The sequence below is a fragment of the Eurypyga helias genome, unplaced genomic scaffold (genome assembly GCF_000690775.1).
Source record: "Eurypyga helias isolate BGI_N326 unplaced genomic scaffold, ASM69077v1 scaffold22901, whole genome shotgun sequence".
Taxonomy (NCBI): domain Eukaryota; kingdom Metazoa; phylum Chordata; class Aves; order Eurypygiformes; family Eurypygidae; genus Eurypyga; species Eurypyga helias.
Window position 1 is genome coordinate 127,420 of NW_010229515.1, and position 12,196 is coordinate 139,615.

The 12,196-nt window shown below is 43.6% G+C and overlaps 1 protein-coding gene across 1 annotated transcript in view; it reads left to right on the forward strand.

Moving 5' to 3' along the window:
- Positions 1–10,302, forward strand: part of KCNJ5 (potassium inwardly-rectifying channel, subfamily J, member 5) — an 11,326-nt gene extending 1,024 nt beyond the window's left edge. Inside the window, exon 2 of the mRNA XM_010160441.1 lies at positions 9,959–10,302. Within this exon, the coding sequence (XP_010158743.1) occupies positions 9,959–10,302 (344 nt within the window). The remainder of the gene's footprint in view (positions 1–9,958) is intronic.
- Positions 10,303–12,196: the final 1,894 nt, after the last annotated feature.

The window sequence follows — 12,196 nt, forward strand, 5'->3', positions numbered from 1 at the left end:
AGTGCAGTTTGGCGTTAAGATTTGACTGTCAGTGACATCAGGACTGAGAACGTGTTGGGATTTGTCTTTCCCCAGTGACTGCTTCAGGTGAGATATTGTGGTCTGAGATAACTAGCAATTAAGAGGTGGGTTCTTTAGCTCATGTTGTCGTATTTCACATTATTTTTATAAGTCTGGGTTCAGATGAAAGAGTTAGCCAAGGAGCCCTTAGATAATCCCTTAGAACTGATCCATGGGAAAAAAGGAATGGAATAAAGGTATTCATGAGGCCTCTTGTGGTCCTGTTTCCTGTGAACAAAATTCATGGCGTAAATCTTTTTCTATTTCTCCTCTGTATTAAAAGTTGGCGGTAACTGTGCTATTTTAGGTATTGCTGTAGCATTCCTATTTAATGGAGGGCTATGAAGGAAGTGCCCAAGTATTCCTATATCCCATAAAGCAGCGTGTGCTGAAACTGAGTGACCTGCATGTGATGCAGGACGTACATTTTCAAAAGGAGCTCAAAAAGGAATAATACAGAAACTGCTTTTGTGACTCTTAGAATCCAGGAGCTGTTTAACAACATAAAACAATGCTGTGTAATGGGTAGATTAGGAGAGAGACTCAGCTGATTCCCAATTTCCTCCTATGGGTGTATTTGTGGCAGGCGACGAAAGAAGCCTGTGTCCGTATATAATAAATCTGGAAAGTTGTGTGTCTCAGCTTTCCGAAGTGTAGAAAAGGCTCCAGAGCTGAGCGAATGGATGGCCACAAAGGCCTCCGGGCTCCTTTCTGCAGGTGGGATGCAGCGTACCTCCTGGGGGTCTGGCTGCTGAGGAGGATGCTCTCACCTAAAACCCATGGCACCATGGGGTCATTTTACCACTTGCAGCTACTTCACTTCTCCTGGGCTTTGGGAAGGAGCTTCCAGCACTGCCAGCCTGTTTAAGCACCCCGAGATGCTGATGCCTCCTTTGGGTGGGCTTTCTGCATGGGGTTGGCGGCACGCTTTGCTGGAATCAGGCCTTTACGGGACATGGGGCTACAGGCAGCACTGAGGAGAGAATTGCTCTCTAGAGATGTGGAAACACAGAAAGGGTCAGAGATGAAAAAAACACGCTTTTATAAGTAGTTTTCCCTTTGATTTTTAAGCTATGAGACAGCACTGTGGACCCAATTTTTTCTGTTGCTGGTATTTGAGTTTTTTCCCATGTTGATGATGTTCTCTCGGAAACACTAGCAAGAGTTTTCAGCTTGATATGAGTACTCAGTGGTATCAGCACCCTGTCTCACAAATTCTGGCCCTTGCTTACTATTAATATTGTCCCCTTCTTGGTACTTGTTCGTCCCCTAACAGCCAGATGGAAGGGGAAATAGTCTCTCAAATTCCTGCATGCCAGACCTTTGCTCTTAAAGACAGCTCTCTAGAGAGCTAATTCAGTTTCCCAGTATCTCCCCTTAGTCATTAGTGCATAGCACTAGCTGACTTCTCCAAACAGAGCTAATGGGAGGTTATGTATAGACTGCGCCGTGCCCAGGTTGGAGTACTCTACTGTACAAATGGAATTCATTTGGCATTATGAGGCAAATATTCTTTCCCAGCAGAGTACTGTAGAGATGTGGCAAAAGAAGGTGTGGGTGGAAAAGACTATCAAAGGCAAAGATTTGTTATGGAAGCTTATTTTGTAGGCTAAACATTTACTAGATACTAGAACCTCCTAATCTGAACGTGGACAGGGAATGCAGTTCCTTGTTTGTCCAAAACCTCTTTCCTCATCACACAGGGACACCATCAAATTCTGTTTGAACAGCTACCGCACTGCCTTCCTCTTATGAAAGCTCAGCCTCTGCTAGATATGTGTGAGAGGAAGTCATTACCAATAACAACCTCAAAATTAAAAGCATGGCATAGGAATAATATTGCTTTACAAATGGGCTCCTCTCCCAGAGGGATTGCACAGGCCAGTGTGTAATGATATTAAGGAGCATACATCTGTGGAAATGAATTATTCTGGTGTTAGAAACCAGGCTGTGAAATTCCAAAATGGGAACTAGAAGAGCCAGTTTGCATTGAACTTAGAGGAGAGTGGACCTCAGATGATGCTGGTATCTGATTGAGAGGCAGAGATGGTTTCTGAATGGCATAGGGTAACTGGGGTGGAGGGGGGGTGTGGTATTTTGTCACAGTGAGGGTGGCTTGCAGAAGCACAGAGTTTGTGCTTCCTCCTTCGTAATGTTGATAAAGCAGTTTGGGGGATATTAATCCCTACCTCCATACCTTAAAATTTGCTCCAAGCGAATTCTTTATGTTCTTTCCTTCCTATCGTATTGTTCAAGCCCCACCTGCTCTCAGGAATGGTGTAGTTCACTTGCAGTGTGACTCCTATTAAATCATGACACTGTGACAACCTGGTCAGGTTCAGGGCAGTATAAAAATGCAACAGGTTCCCTTAGTAACCTCTATGAAAAATTGGGAACTACCATCACAGTGTTCAGCTTATACAGCTCTGTTATGGTGCACGAGGGGCAAGGGTCCTGCGTGCTCTCCCAGAGCTGCCCCAGCTCCGCGGTTGTTTGCAGATGGAAAAATTAATGGAAAGTTATTTAGTCTTTACAGACAACAGAAAATCACACTGTGACTGCATCCTGCACTGGTGGGGAAAAGACAGCCACATTTTTCCATAAGGTATTTTGAAAGCAGGCCAAAATAGCGACTGTCAATGCACAAATGACTAAAGAAATTTAAGTGTAATGTCTTGACTAAAAGCAGGAATATTTTTCACTGGAACATTTGGGATGGCAATTTTGTAACTATTTCCAATAGCTTTAACCAACCTCACACATATTACAATTGTATTGTCTCCTCTCAGACAAGTAACTCTACTCACTAACATTTAAGTTTAATTCTGAAGGAAAAGATAATAAATGGTTTCAAGTGAAAAGTACAGAACAAATTCTGAAGAGTTGAAACACTTCAAACCACTGGGGTTTTTTACAAAATGAAACATTGTGGTTTAAGACAATGTTTTTGTTTTCAAGTTGGCTTGAATTTCCTAAACACTTCAAGTTTATTTACAAAGTGAAACATGGTGTTTTAAAACCATGTTTTTGTTTTCAAGTTGACTTGGAAGTTTTAAAAGGATAAATAACAACACACTGAAGAATAGCAACACGCAAGAAACTTAGGAGCCAGATTAAAACACAGTGTTTTTATTTTACTGAAAAAGAAAATAAGCACTGTATTATTCTGCTGCGAGCTCTCCAGGGACCCACAGCTATTCCGACTGACCCATGAAGCCAGTTGCAGCAGAAATCCCACTGACTGGGGTCTTTCCAGTCAGTATTTTCTTATGGTTGAGGCACTGGGACTCCACAAGAAGTTAAAAAATGCCAACGGGAGACCAAGTTTCTGGACAGATCTGTTGTGATCATTGCAGAGTGAAATGACCACGGTAAAGACAAAATCAATACAGATGACAAGTGTTCTGACTTCCAGTGCTGCTTCGTGGGCGTCTTGAAAGCAGCAGCATCGCTCACGGTGCCTACTTAATGAATCGGTCACAGAGATTACTTTAGGGAATTAATTCTCTTCTGCCTTATCTGAAAGGGACACTTGTCAAGATCAGCTGCCCCACATTTGACCTGCAATAAAAGGGAAGAAAGTAAGGGTGGAAAATCTGTTTGCAGAGTGAATACATTTTTACTTTCATTGCCTTTCTGCTCCCCGCTGCGGCAACAAAAAATTAGAGCCATCTTGTTGGCAGAACAGGCCGAGGCTCTTGCTGGCCAAAACCTCTTGCCCCTACATTCCTGATCCTGAACTGAACATACTGTACGGAGCAAGGCTGCGGGAACATAGAAGAGCAGTGGAGATCCAGACCCCCTTTCCATGTGCGTGCAGAGTCAGATAGGTTATGATGAAGAATTTGGCTGATTCAATTAGAAAACATTGGAGAGTTCAATTTTTTTTTTTAATTTTATTTATGGTTTTGGGTTTTGTTGGGTTTTTTTGTTTGTTCGTTTTTTTGGTGTGGGGTTTTTTTTCTTTTCTCCTGTAAGCCATCACTCCACGTGATCACGCAGTCTGCGTATCCTACAAGGTTTTCTGGCAGATAATTTGGAGAAGCTCTCTTCTCCTCCAACTTTTACCCCTACTCACTGACAAGTAATCAAAACCTGATTTATCCGTAGCTGTCCTGCAAACCTCGTTCTGTACGTAGTGCCCAGCATTGCTAATGTCTGGGCACAGAGATAGCAGTGCTGCTTCCCTCACTCGTGGTCCTCACTGGTTTTCATTACCTCTTTTTCACACCACCATGAAACAAACCACAAGAGACAGTCCAGATGTCTGATGAGTCCAGTGACTAATTGAAGTTATAATAAACTTTTAGAAAAGGATGGACACTTGTATTTCTGGCTTAATTTGTGTACTAAAAAGTGGTTTCATGATTAGAAGTAATTTACCTCATCCTGTCCCTTTGAGAATGCAGGCAAGAAGCAGCTTGTTGGAACCTCAATTTATCCACCTTTACAGTGGACAGAGTGCAATTTCCTAACTGTAAATATGAGACAAAAAGAAGTAGCCACAACAGAAGATATTCTGAAATTAATCATGATTTTCATGGGAGAACAAAGGATGGGTAAAATTACTGAATGGAGTTTTCACGCATTCATCATCTGGTTTGGGTTGTCTTGCTGGTTTGTTTTGCATATAATTAGGTTTTCTGCAAGAAGGATCTTGAAGAACCATAACAGAAACTACTTATATAATTGCAGGGAAGAGAGAGATGCCTCAAGTTATTCTTTTCATGAGCTGAATTGTCTTCCAGAGGTGGATCTTGGCAGGGTAGTCATCTTAGGTGCCTCTGCAGTCACTAGAAATACCTTTGCAAGGCACCTAAAGTTACATGGTGTGAGCTTGGTGCTTGGGTTCTGCCTGGTAGAACCACGGCAGTTGAATAGGAGATCTTTAAAGCATAAGGTCCTTTTTTTTTCCTTTCCATTTCCAGTGCCTGCGAGCTTTCACATGCCTGGAGAGCATTCAGATAAATTAAAATCCTATTACTCTGCTCTGGCATAAAAATCAAAGCGAATCAAGTCCAGACATGTCTTCCTCTAAAGGAGATGAGCACAAATAATTGGAGGACCATGCTCCTACCTTCTAATATTCCTTTTCAAGTTGGAGGAATATTGACTTTTTGGAGGTTACATTGTTCTTTGGTCTAATTAACCCAAAGGGACCAATACATTTTATAACTATCAAATGGTGATGCTAATCTAAAGACATGTATTGCTTAATTAGAGTGATAGAACTTAAAATTTTCATAACTACTCCTTGCCATTCTAACTTACGTCAGTCTGTCGCTATACCTCTGAGCCCACCAGTTTTTTCTGTACCCTTGCAGTGTAGGTGGAGCTCAGCTGAAGGAGTGGAGTACGTATTATGCAGCTTTATGTGCCTCCAGCACAAGGGAAGAAGTCACCCTGCATACAATAGTGTATGAAACCAAGGAGAGAGACGGGAAATCACTTCCATCAATATCTGGGTCTGAACTGCAGGGAGAGCCTAGCAAATATGGCTAACAGGCTGCCAGCATCCACATGACATTTTGCCAGCAGATAATCACTGTGGCATTTAAATGAGGAGAGTTAATTTTAGGCTGATGAAAAATGTTGTCTTGACAGCCCCAGGGGTTGGGATATCTCTGCCCACTGAGACAGTCCAGGCCGCTTAGCAGCACTGCAAGATTCAACTATACCATTGGTGTGATCATATTGAAGCTTGTGGCAGTTTCTTGGGCTGGTAGATCATGCTTTGTGGTCCTCCTGCCCCCTCCCATTAAACTGCCAGAAAAGGTACTGGCCATGACGGTATGTTTGCCGAAAATTGCATCCCCCAACAGTTGGAGAGAGACTGCTGGTTCATCGCTGGATAACCAAACAGCTGCAGATGCAGCTAGATCTGGCCTGCAATAATGAACTTTGATTTTAACTGGTAACCTAAGGGTATACAAGACCTGGAAATCGTGAGCAATCACCACTTTCCCTAGCAGTGTGGCAGGGCCAGAAGCTTCAGTTGCATAATCAGTGGCATTGCAAGCAGTGAAACGTTCAGAAATCTGCAACTCCCATTGAGCACGCTGCAGAAAAAGCAAGCTCCTTACTGAGCGAGCCGTCAAATAACTGCTTTTTGTCAGCACGTATTAACATTCCTCTCTCTCTGATAAAATGTAAGCTGCTTGATCCCCACTGATGACAGAGAAGTGCCTTATTGGTACAGTTCCCTGACACCTATTTTACACACCAGTCTTTCCTCCGTGACTCCCTCTGTTCTCAAATGTAATGAAACACCTGGTTTAACACACATAGCAATATATTTTGCATCTTTTCATCTACTGGAAACCAGAAATGAGCCATTTAGGAAGGCCTCAGTGGCTGCCTTTAAACAGGAACACGCACAAACTGTTATTGATCCTGTGATGCAGTGACTCCAGCCAACAGACAAAAAAATCCACTTCTTAGGATTCTGCTCTAATGAAATTATCATTAAAACTCTATGAAATGTTTATTGTGGAACTTGAAACCAGGAGACAGTCCTCTGGTCTCCAGCTTTCTAAAGGGCCTGGAACTGGTTCCAGCTTTATTGAAAATTTGGTGCATCTGCTTATAGCTTTGGACAAACTTTTTTCTGGTTTCGATTAAAACTGAGTTTTGTTTGCAGCTGAAAACTAAACTGCTGAATTAGGAGATGAGAAAGCTGTAACTAAAACTTGAAAGCTGAAGATTTCACATATCATTTCACATTTTCCACAATTGACAGATTGTACAAATTTGTATTAAAGATACTTTTTCATTTTTAAACCAGACTGTTTAGGAGAAAATTAAAATTCTAATGGTCTTACCATCCGTAAAATACAATACACTTGAAAAATAAAAATCTCAATGACTTTATTTTTAAGTGAGTTTTGAAGCACATCTACTTAGGCTGACAAAGGGGAAGTGAGAATAATCTTCTGGCATGAAGCTTATTTAAATGAAAAACCCAAGTCACCAAATACCACTTCTCTATAACTGTACCCAATATCTATACCATTTAAACCCAAAATGTGTAGCTATATCTACTTTAAGGATTAACAGCCTTTATCAGGGCCATAAATACTGTGATTATTTTTGCAAGAAATTCGGAGAGTTTGAAATCTCCCTCAATTTCTTGTGCTCCCTGCAATGTCAGCGCTTCAGGCAGCTGTAGTGGGTTGAAGTGGAAGCGCCGTGGCAAAGCTGGTGTGGTACCCGATGGGTTAGGAGTATACGGCGTAACGGTTCGCTCCACCCAAGACGTCCCACGGACTGGGATAAGCAAGGCTTGTGAAATGAAACGGCTGAGTTTTGCAGAGAGCCCACAGCTGTGTGCGGAAGATCTTAGCCTGGCGAGTCGCTCTGCCCCACTGCAAGCCGAAACGTGGGTATTCCGAGCGCGGAGGGCACAGGGCACGTGGTATTGCAAGTGGAAAGGGGCTGCGTCCATGTGCTCCTCATAACAGTAAGGTTTCTTATTTCCACACCTCTTCTGTCATCTTTTTGCAGTTAGAGGCAATAATTAGCTAGGGACATTACAGATGCATTAATTAACCAGGCTGGAGAGCACAGGGCAGCCTGCAAAGCAGGCACTTAATGGAATTGAAGCCGAGACAATGCTGTTGTTTACTGGGTAATGTAGGAGTTGCCAGGCAGTATGTCCCCACGCAATTAAAACACCACTGCACATGTGCTAAAAAGGAAAATTTGAATGGGATTATGGAGCAATTACAAGTTGTCTTATTGTGCTGGTTCTGTGTACCCCTGGGGTTACAGAAAGCAGCTACTGCAGGAAGCTGGCAGCGTGCAGTATTTGGTTGCTGAAAGCTTTCTATTGTTCCATCCTTAATTGAATACTTGCAGCAGGAGATAACTCCATGTCTCTGGAGTTTGGGTTCACTATCAGGTACTCCCCCCAGGAAGGAGCTATTTCAGGCCCTGATTGTAAGGCAGGAGTTCCCTTAGGATGCCTCAGGCCCCCACATTCAGCAGGGACACCCCATCTTAGCCTTGGGGATGTCTACAGGACACATTCAGGCAGCGCTCGGAGGTTCATTCAGACACCTGAGTGGTCTCCTCTCCTGCCGTCTTTGCTGGGCTTTGAAAGCACTCAGAGCTTGGAGGAGGCACTTGGAGGCCTTGGTGATTTCTGGTGCAAAAGCAGCTCGCTGTAAAGGGAAAAGGGTTAGTTTATTTTGACTGGGGATGCAGGTGATGCTGCACACCGTAGCACCACCCGCAGCGTATAGTCAGGAGTGGTCTCCACACTGTTTTTCACTTGTAAAGCAAAAGCTTCTTGAAAATACACTCTACCTTAATGGAGCTACTCCTCAAGGCAAACATGCTTGGGGTAATTTTTGTCTTCCATAATCATATTTTTGACAGCAGTCTCTGCACTTCCCGGTTCCTTCCGGTCCAGGAAGCAGGCACGCTAGAACGCTATGACTAACGCTGTACTTGTTGTTCCTGCCCAGAAGCAAATACTCCTGCAGATCTTCTTGGGGGGGGAAAAATTGGCTTTTCAGTCTGCGAAAGAGAACTGGAAATTTCTCAAAGTGTTGCATGTGTCACTGTCCCTCTTTTTCCCCTTTCAAGAACCAAAACCAGCTCTTGGCCTGAGTGCTTTAAGCTAAGGAGAGCAGTAGGAGACAAGTAAAGCTCTCTGGAGAACTCGCGGTGTGGGTGGCTTTTAATGGACTGTAGCAATTATGAGAACAAGATATGCATCTTTTCACGAAGGTGCTTTTTGGTCTTTTAAGGAAAGGAGTTTTCTGATTATTCTTCAGTCACTTATTTGAGCTCAGATGGTAAGAATACACAATATGCCTTTCCCTCAAGCACCTGACACTGAACATTTTTCCCCTGTGTGTTGATTTAGGTTGCAGTTCGTGTACTTTGGGCTGCAGGAGCTAGCCTTGGAAGTATGAGCCAGGAAGTGGATGGAGTGCATGTTTTGAATGCATTCCAATCAGGCCTCTCTCTCACCCTCCAAAAGAGAAAGTGGGAGGGCTTTGTGAGGTCAGGTTTTCCAAATTTCACCAGAATTAAGTCCAAAGCCATAACATAATTAGTACAAACAGAAGACAGATATTTGGAAAATAAGTCAGCCTTGACATTGGCAGGTGATTCCAAGGGAATTGGTTCACAGTTATACCAATGCTGAATGCTTATCCCTGCTCTGAAAAGCTTCTCTATAAACTTTTTCAAAGATAAATAAATGAACTCTGATCCTTGGGGCTGAGAAGAATCCATTAATTCATGGAATTCAATATGCTTATGAGCTTGACTGGGTGATGATGAATGTCTTGGTTTGGCCAACCCAATACAGTTGGACTCCCCGGGGGTATTTAAAAGCCAGCTTGCTGCCTGCATCACCAGGACCTGTGACCTTCTGGGCTATATCATGGTGCCTTACCCTAAGAGCAGGAGGGAACTGCCAGTGCTGCTGTAGGTGAAGAGGGATGGGGTCGGACAGAGTGGGAGTGCAGGGCAGCGGTTCATTGTGTGTAGGGGCTGTGGGGGGCAGGGTTCGAGGTGTGTTGGCAGGGTTGGTGGTGGTTCTAGCAGGACTCGACAACAGTGCTGCAAGTGTCAGCCACGTGAGCGACACCTCAACAGAGCAGTGTGAGGACAGAGGGACGCTGCTTAGCGGTACCATGCTTCAAACCATAAGCACGAGGTTCACAAAACAGCCTGAAGATGCGGCGGTGAATCCATCCCTTTTCCTCTGAGCGCTCAGCTTTTTCACGATAGAGGCTTTTGTGAGGCTTATTAAGCGATGAACTTTTCTGTGTCTCGGAGCAGTCAGGTATGGAGATAACATGAAAGTGCTTTTAAATGAAAGAAGTGCTTGGGTGAGCATGTAAGGAAGCTTTGCATTTAACATCCCTCTGTTTCCACCCAGGGATGACTTGCCAGGCTCGCAGCTCCTACATGGACACTGAGGTGCTGTGGGGACATCGTTTCACTCCTGTCCTTACCCTGGAGAAGGATTTTTATGAAGTCGACTATAACAGCTTCCATAGCACTTACGAGACCAACACTCCCGTGTGCTGTGCCAAAGAGCTGGCCGAGTCCCGCCGGGAAGGCCAGCTCCTCAGCCACCTCTCCAGTGCCACCCTCCTGAGTGGAGGCAGAGAAGCAGAGACAGCAGAAGGGGAGGAAGAAGAGGAAGAAGGCAGGGAGCCAGCAGGATTGAGTGGAGCCAACGGGACAGCAGGAGAGGTGAAAGAAGATATGCCTGTATAACACATGGGTGGACAGTAGATACCCACATACTGGTAGAATGGTCTGGCAAGTCAGGAGTTGACTGGGAGTCGGAGAGCTGAGACTGATGTCCAGATCTCTACTGCCTGCTGCTTGATCCTGGCGAGTCACTGCACAGCACCGTGCCTCAGTTTCCCTTCCCTTTTTTCCTGTACAGTGAGGTTCTGAGCTTTGCACTTGTTTGCAAAGCATTTTGGTCTCTGTAGACAAGGCTCACTAAATATGATCATTGTTAAAGTTGAAATCCCCACCACTGGTTGTTTCGAAAGATGTTCACTGGACGTTCAGAGCTCTTCTCCCGTGAGAGGGTATTTAAAAAGCGAAAGTCCAGAGTGTCCCGTCTCAGTATGAAGAATGTGGTTTCATACTTTCACTTAATTTGTGAGTCAATGTATTGTAGACATTGTTACTGCTAAATTAAAAGAAGAGGAAAAAAAAATCTCTGGTATGTAGTGAAGTGTTATGCCTTCATGCTTTTACGAATACATTTTAGCATCTTCCTCCAGGATTACGGTCATTGTCATTTATGTCCTGCATAATGTCTGATATTAACAGGACAACTTTAGCCTGGGTATCCAATGTTTTAGACTGTGTTCTCAAACTGAAGTGCTATCTTTGTGTACTCTTCTCATGGCATCTCTGACACTTTCCATAGGCTATCCATGATCAGAGAAGGTTTAGATCTTGCCCCAGTAAATGTTTTTTCCTGGAATGGATGTCCCAGTTTCAGTTCCGGCTGATGATTTAAAACTAAGTAAGTGGCCATCTGGGAGGCTGAAATGTTCTGGAATTTCAGACAAGAGTCCCGGGAGTAGGTAGACTGGTAAGTAACAGGTTGCAAAATTCTCTGCTCTTCTGTAAAGCATGTATTCCGAACGAAAGTTTAGATGCTGATGTTCCTACAGTTAATGAGAACATGCACTGACTTACTGAAGCCACCTGGTCAGGCTACTGCAAGCGCGTTAGGTGGTGTCCAAAATCAGGATCACTTCCCCACCTCTATCAGTGCAAGCAGTAGCGAGCAGTAACATCTCTGGAGGCCAAATGCAAACCTGCCCAACGCTTCTTGAAGTGCTGGAGGCATGCTTCGTCCTGCAGCCCCGTTCAGATTGCTATTCCTGTGAAGCACCGAACTGAGTGGACAGTTCTGGTCTTTACAAAGAGGTAGGCACAGAACCATATTTCCCCAAAGAGGATTGTCATGTCCAGAAAAGGGGTGAAGAAAACGATGCTGCGAGCTGAAAAAATTCCAGTAATGTGAACAGCACAGACAAAAAAAATGGTCTTGTTGGGGAAAATCTCCTTCCTTATCCCCCAAAACTTGGTGAAAATGGTAAGAGAGTGGCAGGATTAGTTCTTTGAATGAATAATAGATAGTATGCAAGAGTTATTTTCCATATAGGAAGGACTGTATGTATATCTATGACATAAATATACATTGTAGGAGGGTTGGCCTGAGCAGCACACTAGGGATCTTAAATATGGGTTTGACTCTTCATATTAATACAAAGATAAACTGGAAATAGAAAATAGTGGCCTTATTGACACATAAACAAAGAGGAGAATATTATCTGTAGGGGTCAGAGATACTATTTGATCAGAAACCTAATGTTATAATGTAGATAAAAGAGAAATTTGTATTTCTTTCTGAGCAGGGTGGAAAAATCAACGTATGACTCTTGTGCTTAATACCATGTTAAGAGCCAGCAGTCAGCTTGGCCTCCAGGATACAGGAATTAGCATTATGCTATACAGTAAATGGGGATGTGAAGTAACTTCATATGAAATGCCCGTCAGCTCTAGAAAGCATCTTGCAGACTTGGAGAGCGCAGTATTTTTCAAAAAAATGTCTGAATTGGGTTTTTCTGCTCAGCTT